Source organism: Grammomys surdaster, unplaced genomic scaffold, assembly GCF_004785775.1.
Source record: "Grammomys surdaster isolate TR1022 unplaced genomic scaffold, NIH_TR_1.0 126158, whole genome shotgun sequence".
Classification (NCBI taxonomy): domain Eukaryota; kingdom Metazoa; phylum Chordata; class Mammalia; order Rodentia; family Muridae; genus Grammomys; species Grammomys surdaster.
In genome coordinates, this window is record NW_021620966.1 from 2707144 (window position 1) to 2719867 (window position 12724).

The window sequence follows — 12724 nt, forward strand, 5'->3', positions numbered from 1 at the left end:
ATGCGGCTGGTATAAACTCTGACGCTTTAAAAGAAGGAATGTCGATATACATTCTATAGAATGCAGCTGACAGTCATCCTGACGGATCATCCTGGGCGAAGCTGGGAATGGGAAGCGTTCATACAGGGAAAGGGGAAGGTTCATGGGTTGAGGACTGTTGCATTATCAAAGGGGCGAGAAGTCAGCGTCCAGGTAGGAGTTGTTTTTGCTCATTACATTAATATTCAACTAGGGAAAGTGAAGCCACATTAATTCCATCTTTCTTATTAACCACTTTAGAATAGAACATTTGGATTCAGATGATCTGGCCAGATTTCCTGAAGTGGTTTTTGGATACCTGTCACCAGCCATGATTGTCATCAGCACACCAAATGCTGAATTCAACCCCCTGTTTCCTACAGTGACCCTGAGGGATGCCGACCATAAGTTTGAGTGGAGCAGAATGGAGTTTCAGACCTGGTAAGTTCAGAAGGTGTTTGTTTGTTTGTTTGTTTTGGTTGGAACCCTGTTATAGGAAGAAAGCTTTGATATGTCTGTCTTACATAAACTATTTCTTACTTCATTCCAGCAAGGTCTCCATGTGTGACTTAGAACGTAGTAAGAGCACAAGGAAAGCAGAACATGAGAAGAGTATGTGCCTATGAGATATCTTTAAGAGGCACCTGTAGTGTTGGCATAGGATGAGGACCAATGTGGAGAGGGTCTGTGAGGTGAACAAATGTGCGTAGTGTAGGCTGGAGTCTTTGAGGTCTCCTGATCCACCCCAACTCTCTGCCTGACCCATAGCCTCCCTTTCCTCTTCCTGTGGTGACTTAGAAGCTGAAAATGTGTTACTGCCTTTGTCTCTTACAGAAATCGGGCATCCCAGTGAAACATCATATGCCTGTGTAAAAATGTATAACTTTAGATTTTTTTTGAGGTGGTATCTCCTTACATAGCTCAGGCTAGCTTTAAACTCCCAATCCTTCTGCTTCATCAGTCTGAGTGTCATGATTGGCACCCGCCACCATGCTTGGCTTAGAAATACTCAGATGCATCCTATTTCCGTGTATCTTAGCCCTGCTGACAAGAAGGCACTTAAGAATTGTTTGATAAGCTGTTTAGCCATACCTGTATGTCCAGAGAAGTGATTTCCCTTTGTTGTTTGGTTTCAGGGCTTCACGAGTGGCAAACTGCTACAATTACTGTGTGGAGTTTACTGGAGTAGGGACACCACCAGCTGGATCTGAGCATGTTGGATATTGTACCCAGATAGGCGTCTTTACGAAAAATGATGGGAAGTTATCTGAACCCTCTGTTTCCCAGCAGCATGTCCAGCATGTTTATAAAGCTGTGAGTGTTCTCCTGAGGTAGCTGTCAGGGCTAGACGTCCGTGGGTCAGCATGCCAGACAACGGGGATGAGGGCGACTACTACTAAGACTACCACTGCTCCCTCCCTCCCTCCCTCCCTCCCTCCTTCCCTCCCTCCTTCCCTCCCTCCTTCTTTCTTTCCTCCCTCATTCCTTTCCTCTATTTCTTCTTTATCCTTACTTCTTCTTCCATCCTTCCTTCCTTTCTTCTTCTCTTCCTTTTTTTTATTGGTTCCCAAAGTAGAAAGGGGTTAATGTTTCCCTCTGTCTTCTCTCTTTCTGTCTTTCTTTCTTGACAGGGTCTCACTCTGTAGCCCCAGCTGGCCTAGACTTGCTATGTAGACCAGACTGGCTTTAAACACACACACACACACACACACACACACACACTTAACTCTACTTCCTAAATGCTAAGATTAAAGGTATACATCACCACACCTGGCTAAATGACCTAATTTTGAGGCTCATCATAGAAAAATCCTTCAGACACAATGAGTATTGGGTGGGTTGGCTTTTAGCATCCTTTCAGACTGCCTGGCCCCTTGGCGTTATGTTACTGAGAACAGTTTGCTGGAGGTCTTCTTAGGATGTTTTAAAGCAGAACTTTTGCTGCCTCCTTTGTAATCTCTTAGGAGTGTCAGCAGTAAAGGGAAAGCCAGTAATAATTCCTCTGTAGCCTATGATTAGTGATTAGTGAAAGAGTGTGAGAGCACACACACACACACACACACACACACACACACACACACCCTTATCTTTCAAAAGAATACATTTCTTCATTTCATAGAATCATTTTCATTTATTTTCAATTTTTCTTTTGCTTGTGTGTTACTCCATTGCCTGGAGTGGCCTGGGTTTTCTCGGCTCAGTCGCTGTCCTGCCTGAGCCTCTCAGGGAGCTGGGATCGGAGGTGTACCCTACCGGTTCTAGATTGGACAATTTTCCCTTTTTACACTGATTTCCATGTGATATCAAGTAGAAACACTGGGTTATGGGTTTGTTCCAGCCCACAACCATCTGTTAACTCTAGTTTCACCAGATCCAGTGGGCTCTTCCAGCCTCAGTGGGTGCCAGACATGCATACGGTACACAGACATACACGCAGGCAAAACACTCTTACACACAAAATAAGAAATCTTAAAAAAATATTAAGGTTAGTGCCTGCTGGTAAAAACCTGACTGGGATATAGTTGGTATTAGAATTGGAAGCAAACCAGTTAGCTAATGCCCGCATGTGTTTGTCTCCCGGTAAAATCACAGCTTTTACAATAAGTAGGTTCCGGCACATATGCAGGAGGCACGTATAGTTCTTACGGGGCTGAATCGCAGCTGGTTTAAAAAGCTTCGGTATTCTGTTTGGTTTTCTGCCCTTCAGGTTTATACCACCTCCTACCCGAGTTTACAGCAGGAGAAGGTGCTCAAGTTTGTTCTGGTTGGGGAACTCCTGATACAAGTGGACCGCTTGAGACTGAGACACCAGAGGATGCTGCGGGAACAGGAGAAGGACCGGGACCCTAAGCCAGGGGACACGGACTCCTGCCCAGCCCCCCACCTACTGTTGGGAGCAGTCTTCACGGAGGCCGAAAAGGCCAGGATAGAAAATTCTCCCAAACCCTTCTGTGAAGGAGAGAAGTTTTACATACCCCTGAAGAGACTGCTCACTTACCCCAAACTGCACCGCCTGTGTGCTGACGAAGACAGGATGCGGTCCCTCATTGCTGACTCAGTCTGCTTAAGCAGTGATGGCTCTGCAGTCGTGGTTGACCTGCATAATTCTTGGGATTATCGGCCTGAAGATAACTGAGCCACCCGGATTTCCTGAAGCTCAGATACCCGCTGATAATTTGGGTTCGCTTTGAATTCAAGCTGTTTGTTTGTTTGTTTCAGTGGTGCCGGGACTCGAACCCATGCTCATGGTAAGCAAGCACTCTGTCACTGAGCTACATCCTCAGCCCTAGAACTTAAACACTGGACAGTCACAATTCAAGAACTAGTTTGAGAGTTTTAACACAAATTTGGTCCTGATCTTGATGACAGATCCGCCTGACATACAGACTGTTCTTTGCCCGAGAAAGGGCTTAACGAAAAGTAGTTGCTTTCCTTTAGAATTAGATTTATTTTTTTATTTTTTAAAATTTGGTGTTTACAACAATGAAGAAATTGGATGTGGTAATGTGTTAATTTTGTCCTCACCAATATTCTAGTGTTAGAGCCGTGTGTTATATGTGACATTAAAACATTTAAATGTAATCAAAGCCACTTGAGAACCTTTCCCAGGTCTGGGCATGGAGGCCCAGCCCTGTAAATCTAGCACCTATATAGACGAGACACAAGGAGCCTGGGTTTGAGGCCAGCCTGGGCTACATGGTAAGACCTTATCTCAAAAACAAAAACCAGTTCATCTGTTCAATTTTTCCCAGGGGTGATGCAGCTTTAAAATCTAGTATTATTTTTTTTTGTCAAATTTTACCTATTATACTTTGCATAAAACGGTACATGAAAAAGGAACCAGGTGGTTTTGAAGAGTATAGAAATCTTCTGTGGTAATCCATACCCCCTCTCCAACCCCTTTGTAGTGCTGGAGATCAAATCCCAGGCTTTGGACATTCTAGGCAAGTGCTCATCCACATATGAACACCCTCCCAGAGCTCTCTGGCTGCAGTTTGGGTGGTAGTCGCTGCAGGAGAGAGTTATGTGGCTTTGTTTAATGAAAAAGAGACTTCAAGGAGATTTTCTTGTGTGAGGCATGGGAGTCCAGAGGTAACTCAACTAGGCTCTGCAGTGTCAGAGACACGGGTGTCCATCTTAATAACCACAGCAGACATGGAGGATTAGCCTGGCATAGCCTATACTAGCAGAAAGGAAGAGAGATGGAGTGTACCAGCTGCCCAGCATTGCTTTGCGGCTCGTTGCTAGGCAACAGTACTACCCCCCCCCCTTCCTTTGCTCACATAAGTCAGTGAGGGAAGTTGAGAAGTGTAGTCTGTGTTCTGAGGGGCTGCAAGAATACTCAGCCATCTCCTAAGGAACCAGAAGAGAATGGACATGATAAAAAATTGCCTGTGTCACACAGCATAGTCTGACCTCCCTGAGATGTGTTCCGGGGCTGCAGCGTTGGTCCCTGGACAAGTGGTCTGTGGACACTTACTCTTAAGCTGAATCTTCAAGGGTTCATAACCAGTAGATGTGGTGAGGTTTTCATAGAGAAAAGTCCTAATCACATAAGCACTGTCAAGCAGCTGCCGTCTTAAGTCTCGGACACTAATCCACCAGATCTTCACTTGCCACCACGTGCTCAAAGGTGCACACGACTGAGACAGATTTGCATTCCTCTCCCCTTCCTAAGCCCTTCACTTTTCTACATCTGTACGCCCAAGGTTTGTCTTAGGGCTCCCTGCTCATTGGTGCTCTTTGCTGAAGCCACGTTTTCTAGCCAGAGGCAACTGTTCATCACATCCCTCTGGAGTTAGTCCATCATTATCTTGAACCCTGATGACTTGATCCCTTACCCACAGACCCCTATGTGCTTACAACGTATGGGGACAAGGACCTCTCTTTGATTTCCCGCACCTACCCTTCCCTCTTCCCCAGGGCTACATATATGCTAGGCAAGTGCTCTACCACTGAGCTACACTTCCAGCCCTTGGCTTGCACTTACATTCTGAGTTTGTGTTCACCCCCCCCCCCAGCTTTGATAAACACATTTCTTTGCACATTGGAAGGTTTATTAACGTTTCCAACCAGGGACCAGCATAGTTCTGTAGGGAACCTTTAGCATTTAGCATGGCCCCCGTCATAGCCCTTCAACTCTGCTTGAGTTGAGGCATAAAGTAATTTTATGTTAACGTAAGCATGTATTACTTCTAGTTACGAAATATCTTCCAAAGCAGCTGTTGGATTTAGTCTGTCACAGTTCTACTCTTTTCCTCTTTCTCCGGTCCTGGGAACATAGCCCAGGGCTCTGTGTGAACACTGCAGGCGCTCTACCACTGAGCCTCATCCTCCTCAGCTCAGACCCTTGTTCTAAAGTCAGTCTTACCCTTTAGCAGCACACAAATGAGGATCTTTCCAAAGAGCAAGGACAACTAGAGATTGTGGTCACTGGGCTGTGACTGCAGAACACGTGCCTCATGTAAAAGGGGGCACGCCCGTGATCCCAACACTTGGGAAATGGAGACAAGTTTAGAAGTTCAGAGTCTTGTCTACATAGTGAGTCTAAAGCTACCATGGGTTACCTGAGGCTCTGTCTCAAGGAAAAAAAACCCCAAATAACCCTCTCTACACACACAATAAAAACCAAAGGCAGAAAGCAACCAATCAGGTTTGCTAGGGGAATCTTGCTCCCATTATGTGTAAGATGAAGTGTAATAGCCATAATGGAAAGCCCTTATAAATGCTAGAGAGACAGTGTTGTAGCATTGACCCAGTTAGAGAGCCAGCGTTATTAAAATTGTCAGACTGAGTAGCCAAGTACCTGGCAGCCTTCAAGAAACAAGTAGAAAAGTACAAGCAAGCACACAACCTAGCACACGCACACTCCCCTCTGCCCTCTACAGAGTGACTTTTACATTGCTTCTAACTAGACTCAACACACACACAGGCACACAGACATATGCATGCACACGCACGCATGCACACACACACTCCCCTCTGCAGAACAGAACGTGTCCATGCAGAATGAAGCGGTGTCTGCTTTGACCACAGTCCCTGCTCAACCCACTGCCTGTGAGCCCTTCACGTTCGCTCTCACCACATCACAGCTCATCTGAGCCTCGTCCCTGGATGTTGAGTGACAGGTCTCTTTTTTTTTCCTATCCCGTCTTAGTGTGGGAATGTTCAGGGAGCTTCCTGGGAAATCAGACATGGGAGATACACTCTTCGAGGTCCTAATGTCTCATGCTACCTTTGTATCTGAAACCTTACATGCTTTGGAACAAGGGGGCTTTCCTAGGTTCTTATTGTCTGGAGATACTTAAGAATATCTCTATGCTGGGATCTTGTCCAGGACCATGCAGATGTTAAGCAGGGGCTTTGCTGAGCCCAATCCTAGTCACAAGTGTTTTGTATAAATTTTAACCTTCCTCTCTTTGTTTTCCTGCTGGGGAGCTCCTCTTGGGAATACATTGTCCCTTGTGTCTTGAGTTAAGCATGTTCGCTGCTTTCATCTTTTTTTTGGCCTAAGCACTGGTTCACGCTGAGAAGTCTATGAATGGAGAGGAAGTACATTTTCTTTTAAGCTTAAATTCTGATTGAATTTCAAGTGTTTGAGACCTTGTCTTGTTTTTTTTTTTTTTTTCTAAGACTCAATACATTGCTGAATACGGCCTTGAATTTCTTGCTTCTGCCTCCCGAGTGCTGGGATTACAGGCCTGTGTTAGCATATCCCAGTTTCTGCAGTGCTGGGGATTGAACCCAGGACTTCAGACATGCCGGGCAAGCAGGCACCTTACCAACTGAACTGCATCCTCAGACCTCTGATGTTTGAGATCTTAATGAAGAAGGTTGTTGATACTTTTAAGCCTCCCTGAAAACAAACATATAAAACAGCAGCTGAACCCCAAATGTTCTTCCTTACTTATTCCCAGCCATGTTCAAGGCCTGAGTTTGATCCCCAAGTAGCATTAAAAAAAAAATTCAGCTAGATATGGTGGCACATGCCTGCAATTTCAACACTCAGGAGGCAAAGACAAATTTGAGGTCAAGCTGCTCTCCACAGCATGGTCTAGAACAGTCCAGGGCTACTTAGTTAAACCCTGTCTCAAACAAACAAACAAACAAACAAACAAACAAAGGAACAAAAACTGTTCAATTATTTTCTTATAATCTTATAATTTGTTATGAAAAGTACAGTTCAGAGTGATATAATCTAGAGTAAAGCTAGTAATACCTTAATTCTTTTTGTCTGTAATACCCACCATCTCATAGCCTCTGGTGGGAGTTGTTAGGGGGTCCTGGCTTCTCCCATTCATTGTTTCCAGAAGAGCAGCTCTGCCCATTTTGCCGAGTCCAGTTGACTGGCTTATAGCAATTTCCAACAAATGGCATAAGTGCATGGGTTTTTACACTTGTTATCCTTGTTCTTTTACTAATACATGTTTTAAATATTTACTTTTTAAGTCTTACGGACATTTGTGTGTATCTGTGTCTGTGGAGGTCACAAGGGGACAGTGAGTCCATGGAGCTGGAGTTGCAGGCTGTTGTGAGCCACCCAGTGTTGGAGCTGGGAATTGAATGTCTGTCCTGTACAAGAGCAGCAGGGGCTCTTAACTGCGGAACCTTCTCTCTAGTTCCTACTGTGTCTTTTTTTTTTTAATGCATCTTTGTCATTAGCAATTTATAAATGCATCTGGATGTGCTTCTTTCTGTATCGACAACATGTTCTTTTGCAAAACATTAATAGTTGTGTATAGAAATTCATGCTGAAAATTCCGAATTGCTCTTTTTATTTAAAAATTTTATTTTGTGTGTATGGGTGTTTGCCTGTCTGTGAACCAAGTGTATGTGGAGGCCAGAAGAGGGCACAGGATTCTCTGGAATGAGTTACAGACATTTGTGAGCTGCCACATGGGTGCTGGGAATTAGATGTGGTTCCTCTGGAAGAGCAGCCAGTGGTCCCCTAATTATTACTAAGAATGTAAAGAAATGTCCCTCAACAGTTTACCCGTCCTATAGATCCCTGGAGAAGACTTATCAAACATTCCCTCCTCTTAATTCACTTAAGTGTAGATAGCAGGTTGGCAAGAACTAATGACTAATAGGGGACAAGTTATTCTTCACCCCACCCCCACACCCCTAGTATATCACTTTGAAAGGACAGCATAGTATCCTTTTTTTATTATTTACTTATAATTTGTATGTGTATAGGTGTTTTGCCATGTTGCTGGTGTGGATGGGACAGAAGAGGGCATCTGATCCTGTGGAACTGAGTTGCAGATAATTGTGAACCACCATGTGGGTGATAGGAATTGAACCCAGATCCTCTGGGAGAGCAGTCGGCACTCTTAACCATTGAGCCATCCCTCCAGGCCCTCGGGCCACATGTTAATATGAGTTAAATTGCTCTGGGTGTCAATGAATAATGTGGTTTTGTAGGAGGCAGAATTTTACCTTAACAAGATTTATCTTTGTAAGTTTTCATGTTGCTCAACAGGGCCAGCATTCCCAGACTATATGTGAAACGTGTTATCAGCCACAGCCTCCAACTCCTATTTTTGGTCTGGACGGCTCTAAAACTTGGCTTTCTGCTATTATGATAAATTACCTGAGGTACCTAAAAGGAGACAAGTCTTGTTTTGGCTTACTGTCTTGGAAATTCCTGTCCCAGATAGTTTCATTCTGTTGTTTTGGGCTTGTGGCAAGGCAGTGCACATTGATCAGACCTTATGGTACAAAACGACCATTCTCTTTGTAGCCAGGGAGCAAAAGAGAGGAAGAGACCATGGTCTGGATTCTGCAAAGGCACTCCCCACATCCTTCCTCCAAAGTGCCCTACAGTCTTCCATGATGTTCCTTATACCTCTAAAAGGTTCCATGCCCTCCCAGCAGCACTTCCCTGGAGCTCTCTGGGAGACATTCATGATGATAGCAAGAACTTTTAAAGATTTCTGTGACTTCACAGAAGCTTGCCTTCCCAGAATTCCTTGAGTTCAAGTTGTTTCCATATCATCTGCATGTGAGACTTGGCCTCCATGAGACTCCACAGCCTGTTACCCCCTTTCCTCACAGGAGCATACATCCTTTCTCAGGCCTTCTTGCTCCTTCCCACCCTTCCCTGTCTGTACGCTCTGATGTCCAATCTTCCCCTCTACAGCATCCCCAGCAGGCACCTCAGCTCCCATACAGTGTCCTAAGCCCTCAGTTCTGTCAGCAGTGGCCCAGAAACAATTCCAATTAAATTAGTTTTCTCCACTGGATTGGGTTGCAATGACAACCCTACCATATCTGGTTCTGTGGTTTGTGTTAAGCAGTTTCAGGAAGTCATGGGCTAATGGCCATCAGCAATGGCAGCAGAATCTTCCAAAGGCATTAAGAACAATGCGTTTCCACATTGTACAGGATACTACACAAATACAATTTATCATATGTAAATATGATACACATCTTTGTGAATAGGAAAAATAACATTTGGTCACAATGTTGAGACATGATACACAAGCTGGCAGGAGTTTTAGAAATTTGTTCAGTGAATAATACTGATTTTTGAAGTCCTACATGCTGGTTATATCCTCTACCACCTGCAAAAGTTAACACTTCATGCCCCCTGCATATCTCCTGGGTTTTAAATGTTCCTGCTGTTGTGGGATATTCACCAGAGAAGACTGCACAGACTTAAGTTTAAACCTGTAGAAAGTCTGTATTAGCGTGGTGGTGACCACATTGGGTGCTCAGGATCCCAGTGTAGCACTGAGCCTTTCTCAGGGTGAATTTTAAAGCACAAAACCCATATTCTGGGTTGATAAACTTCAGTTAACAAGAACAGATAGCCAGAAGCAGAACTATAGAAGCCACAAAGCAAGGTTAGTACATTTAATGATTTCCCCAGAACTATGGACTTGGTTGGATTAGATCTTTGTTTCATTTTGGCGGGTGGTACTGCCTTTGTGCTGAGTTTTATAGTCTGAATGGCACTTCTGTCATGGAGTCAGTTATGTTAAGAAGGTCTAGGGGTAGGGGAGCTTTACACCTGTCAAATTGTATATACATTTTGCCTGAATCCCTTTGGCCTTCAACAGTATAATTACCATTTTTCTACCCATTTCTACCAAGCTGTGGTTCAGGCTAGCATTAGCTACACGAAGTTAAATCAGTTCCTTCACTCCTCGAAACACTGCACCCTGCATCTACACCTGAACCATGACCCATTGGATCCTGGGTATTTGATGAATAACTCTTGTGTTTTCAATGTAGTGTCTGTGTGCTGGTGGGTCTTCTCATGGACCTGTACTTCCAGAATCTTTCATTAATCCCACATCAGAGGAAACATTTCACCTTTTTTAAGCAGCATGGTCAAGACTTGATATACCTTTTTTGGCAGATATTTTAAAAAATTTAAAATTACTACTGAAAAAAAAATCCAATGTGATTTTCCTTTGGTTTTATTCCATGGTCTATATGTGCAGACAGAAGATCACTTGAGAGTCAATGAAGTTCAATGCCAGAAGGTGTTACACTTTTCCTAAAGTACCTGTATACATTGTAGCTTTGATTCATAGAGTAGAAAGCAAAGCAAACGCCAAACCAAGGGACCAAAAACCAACCTAGGATGCCTGCTCTAATTCAGCAGAGTTGCAATTGCACAGGAATGAGTTTAAAGCGGTTCAATCAGGGATGCCTTTGACTGGCATTCCCTTGTTATAGGGTTTCACAGACCCCTGGAATGTCTCTGAATGTGAGCCTTCCCAGTTTGCTTTCTAACTGTTATGTAACATAGTCATGGGCTAGATTAATTTCACCAGTGGTTATATACCTCATCCAAATGGAAACTTTCATTATGTGCTACTGCTAGATAAGTGGTTGTCTTGTTTGTTTGTTTGTTTTTCTTGTTGTTGTTGCTGTAATAAAGACTTTCTTTGGCTTATATTTCCTTAGCCCAGCACATCATCAAGGGAAGTCAGGGCAGGAACTTAAGGCAATAACTGCAGGCAGGAACTGAAACAGAAGCCATGGAGAAATGCTGCTTCCTTGCTTGCTTCCCTTGGCTTGTTCAGCCCGATTGCTTTTATATAACCCTGGACCACCTTTCCAGGGGTGGCACTGCTCAGATGGGTTGGACATTCCCAAATTGATCATTAATCAAGAAAACATGCCACAGACCAATCTGATAGAGGCATTTTCTCAATTGATGTTCCCTTCCCCAGGTGAGTCTAGCTTGTGTCACATTGTCAAAAAACTAGCTAGCACAGTGGTGGACAGGCTGAACTAGGTACAGGAAAGTAAAGGAGAAAGTCCAGGAGATGGAAGAAAACCAATAGATGCTGAGGAAAGTAGGAGCTGCAGGCTGAAGAAGTAGCGAAGAGGTCAGAGGTCCTGTCTGGTTTTGCAATGATCCTGTGTCCTGGGGTTGGGTTTGGAGTCTCTTCTCTACAGTGCCCATATTGTATCCCCTTCCATCAACAAGTAGGATGCTCTGTGGTCATAGCTTATAAGAGCTGTGCTGACCAAGGGCCCTGACAATGGGCAATCAAACTCCTAACCATAGTTCTTTTTTACCCTCTTCAGCAGCATCAGGGAAGGGTGCTGCTGTTGTATTTCCTTTCTAAGAGGTTGTTCTGACCAATGGTAAGAAAGGTCTGTAGGAAGATATGTGTGACTTAAAGTAATTTTTAAAAAGATTATTTTATGTCTATGAGTACACTGTTGCTGTCTTCAGACACACCTGAAAAGGGCATCGGATCCCATTACAGACATGAGCTACCATAGGGTTGCTAAGAATTGAACTCAGGACCTCTGGAAGAGCGGTCAGTGCTCTTACCTGTTGAACCATCTCTCCCGCCTTGAATGTAATTTTTTAAAATCTTAATTCCTAACTTTTTTTGGCAAAACTTTAAGAAGTATCCTTATGACAAATATAAAATGTGAGCCCTTGATTCCACCCAAGGTATTTACAAATATGGATAGTATACCAAAAACATTTATAAATATTTAAAAAGATCTCATTGGAAATGGTACAAGATAATGTCCAGACATGAAACCCATTGCTGAGAGGCAGTGAAATCTTTAGCTGGGGCACTGGGTTATAAGGCTGCTATGCCTTCCCAAATTTATAGCTTCATTCCTATGTTGAGCAGGAAGGAGTAAGACTTTATGGTCCACCACCCATGGTGAACCGTCCCTAGGTAAGAACTATCTGGTTTCCCATGTATCTGAGTTCAGGTGACAGTGAACAATTCTGTCCAACAGCCTTTTAAATTCCTGCCCATTTCCTCCTCTCCTTTCATCGTATTGGTTGGGAAGCTTCTTTGAAGGTAGCATGCCAGTGGTCAACAGCTGGTGGCCAGTGAAATCTAACTGCCCCAGAGTATACTTGAACCTGATTTAATTTTCACTGAGAATAGCTACGGGGCATTCATTAAACCCAGCTCCATGAAAGAGATGGAACCATAGGAAGGGTTTCACTGGCTGAAGTTGCAGGTTATCTGTAGTTATTGTGAGCACTTGGCTGATTCTTGCCTGGTGCCAGGCTGCAGTATAGGCTACAGACCATCAGCAAGGTCTTCCTAAGACAGCAGAGATCTTCCATGGCTGCAAACCCCAGTCCAAGGGCTCCAAGGGAACAGCAATGTTTTTTTGTTTGTTTGTTTGTTTTAAAAAAACTGGTTTTCTTTTTGGCACAATCTCACTCGCTAGTCATAGCTGTCTTTTAACTCAACATATA

At 43.8% G+C, this 12724-nt stretch overlaps 1 protein-coding gene across 2 annotated transcripts in view; it reads left to right on the forward strand.

Moving 5' to 3' along the window:
- Positions 1-3600, forward strand: part of Henmt1 (HEN methyltransferase 1) — a 14862-nt gene extending 11262 nt beyond the window's left edge. For both annotated transcript variants that reach the window (XM_028757420.1, XM_028757421.1), the window contains exons 6-8: positions 280-459; positions 1155-1332; positions 2726-3600. In XM_028757420.1, the coding sequence (XP_028613253.1) occupies positions 280-459; positions 1155-1332; positions 2726-3154 (787 nt within the window). In that variant the 3' untranslated portion in view covers positions 3155-3600. The remainder of the gene's footprint in view (positions 1-279; positions 460-1154; positions 1333-2725) is intronic.
- The last annotated feature ends 9124 nt before the right edge of the window (positions 3601-12724 follow it).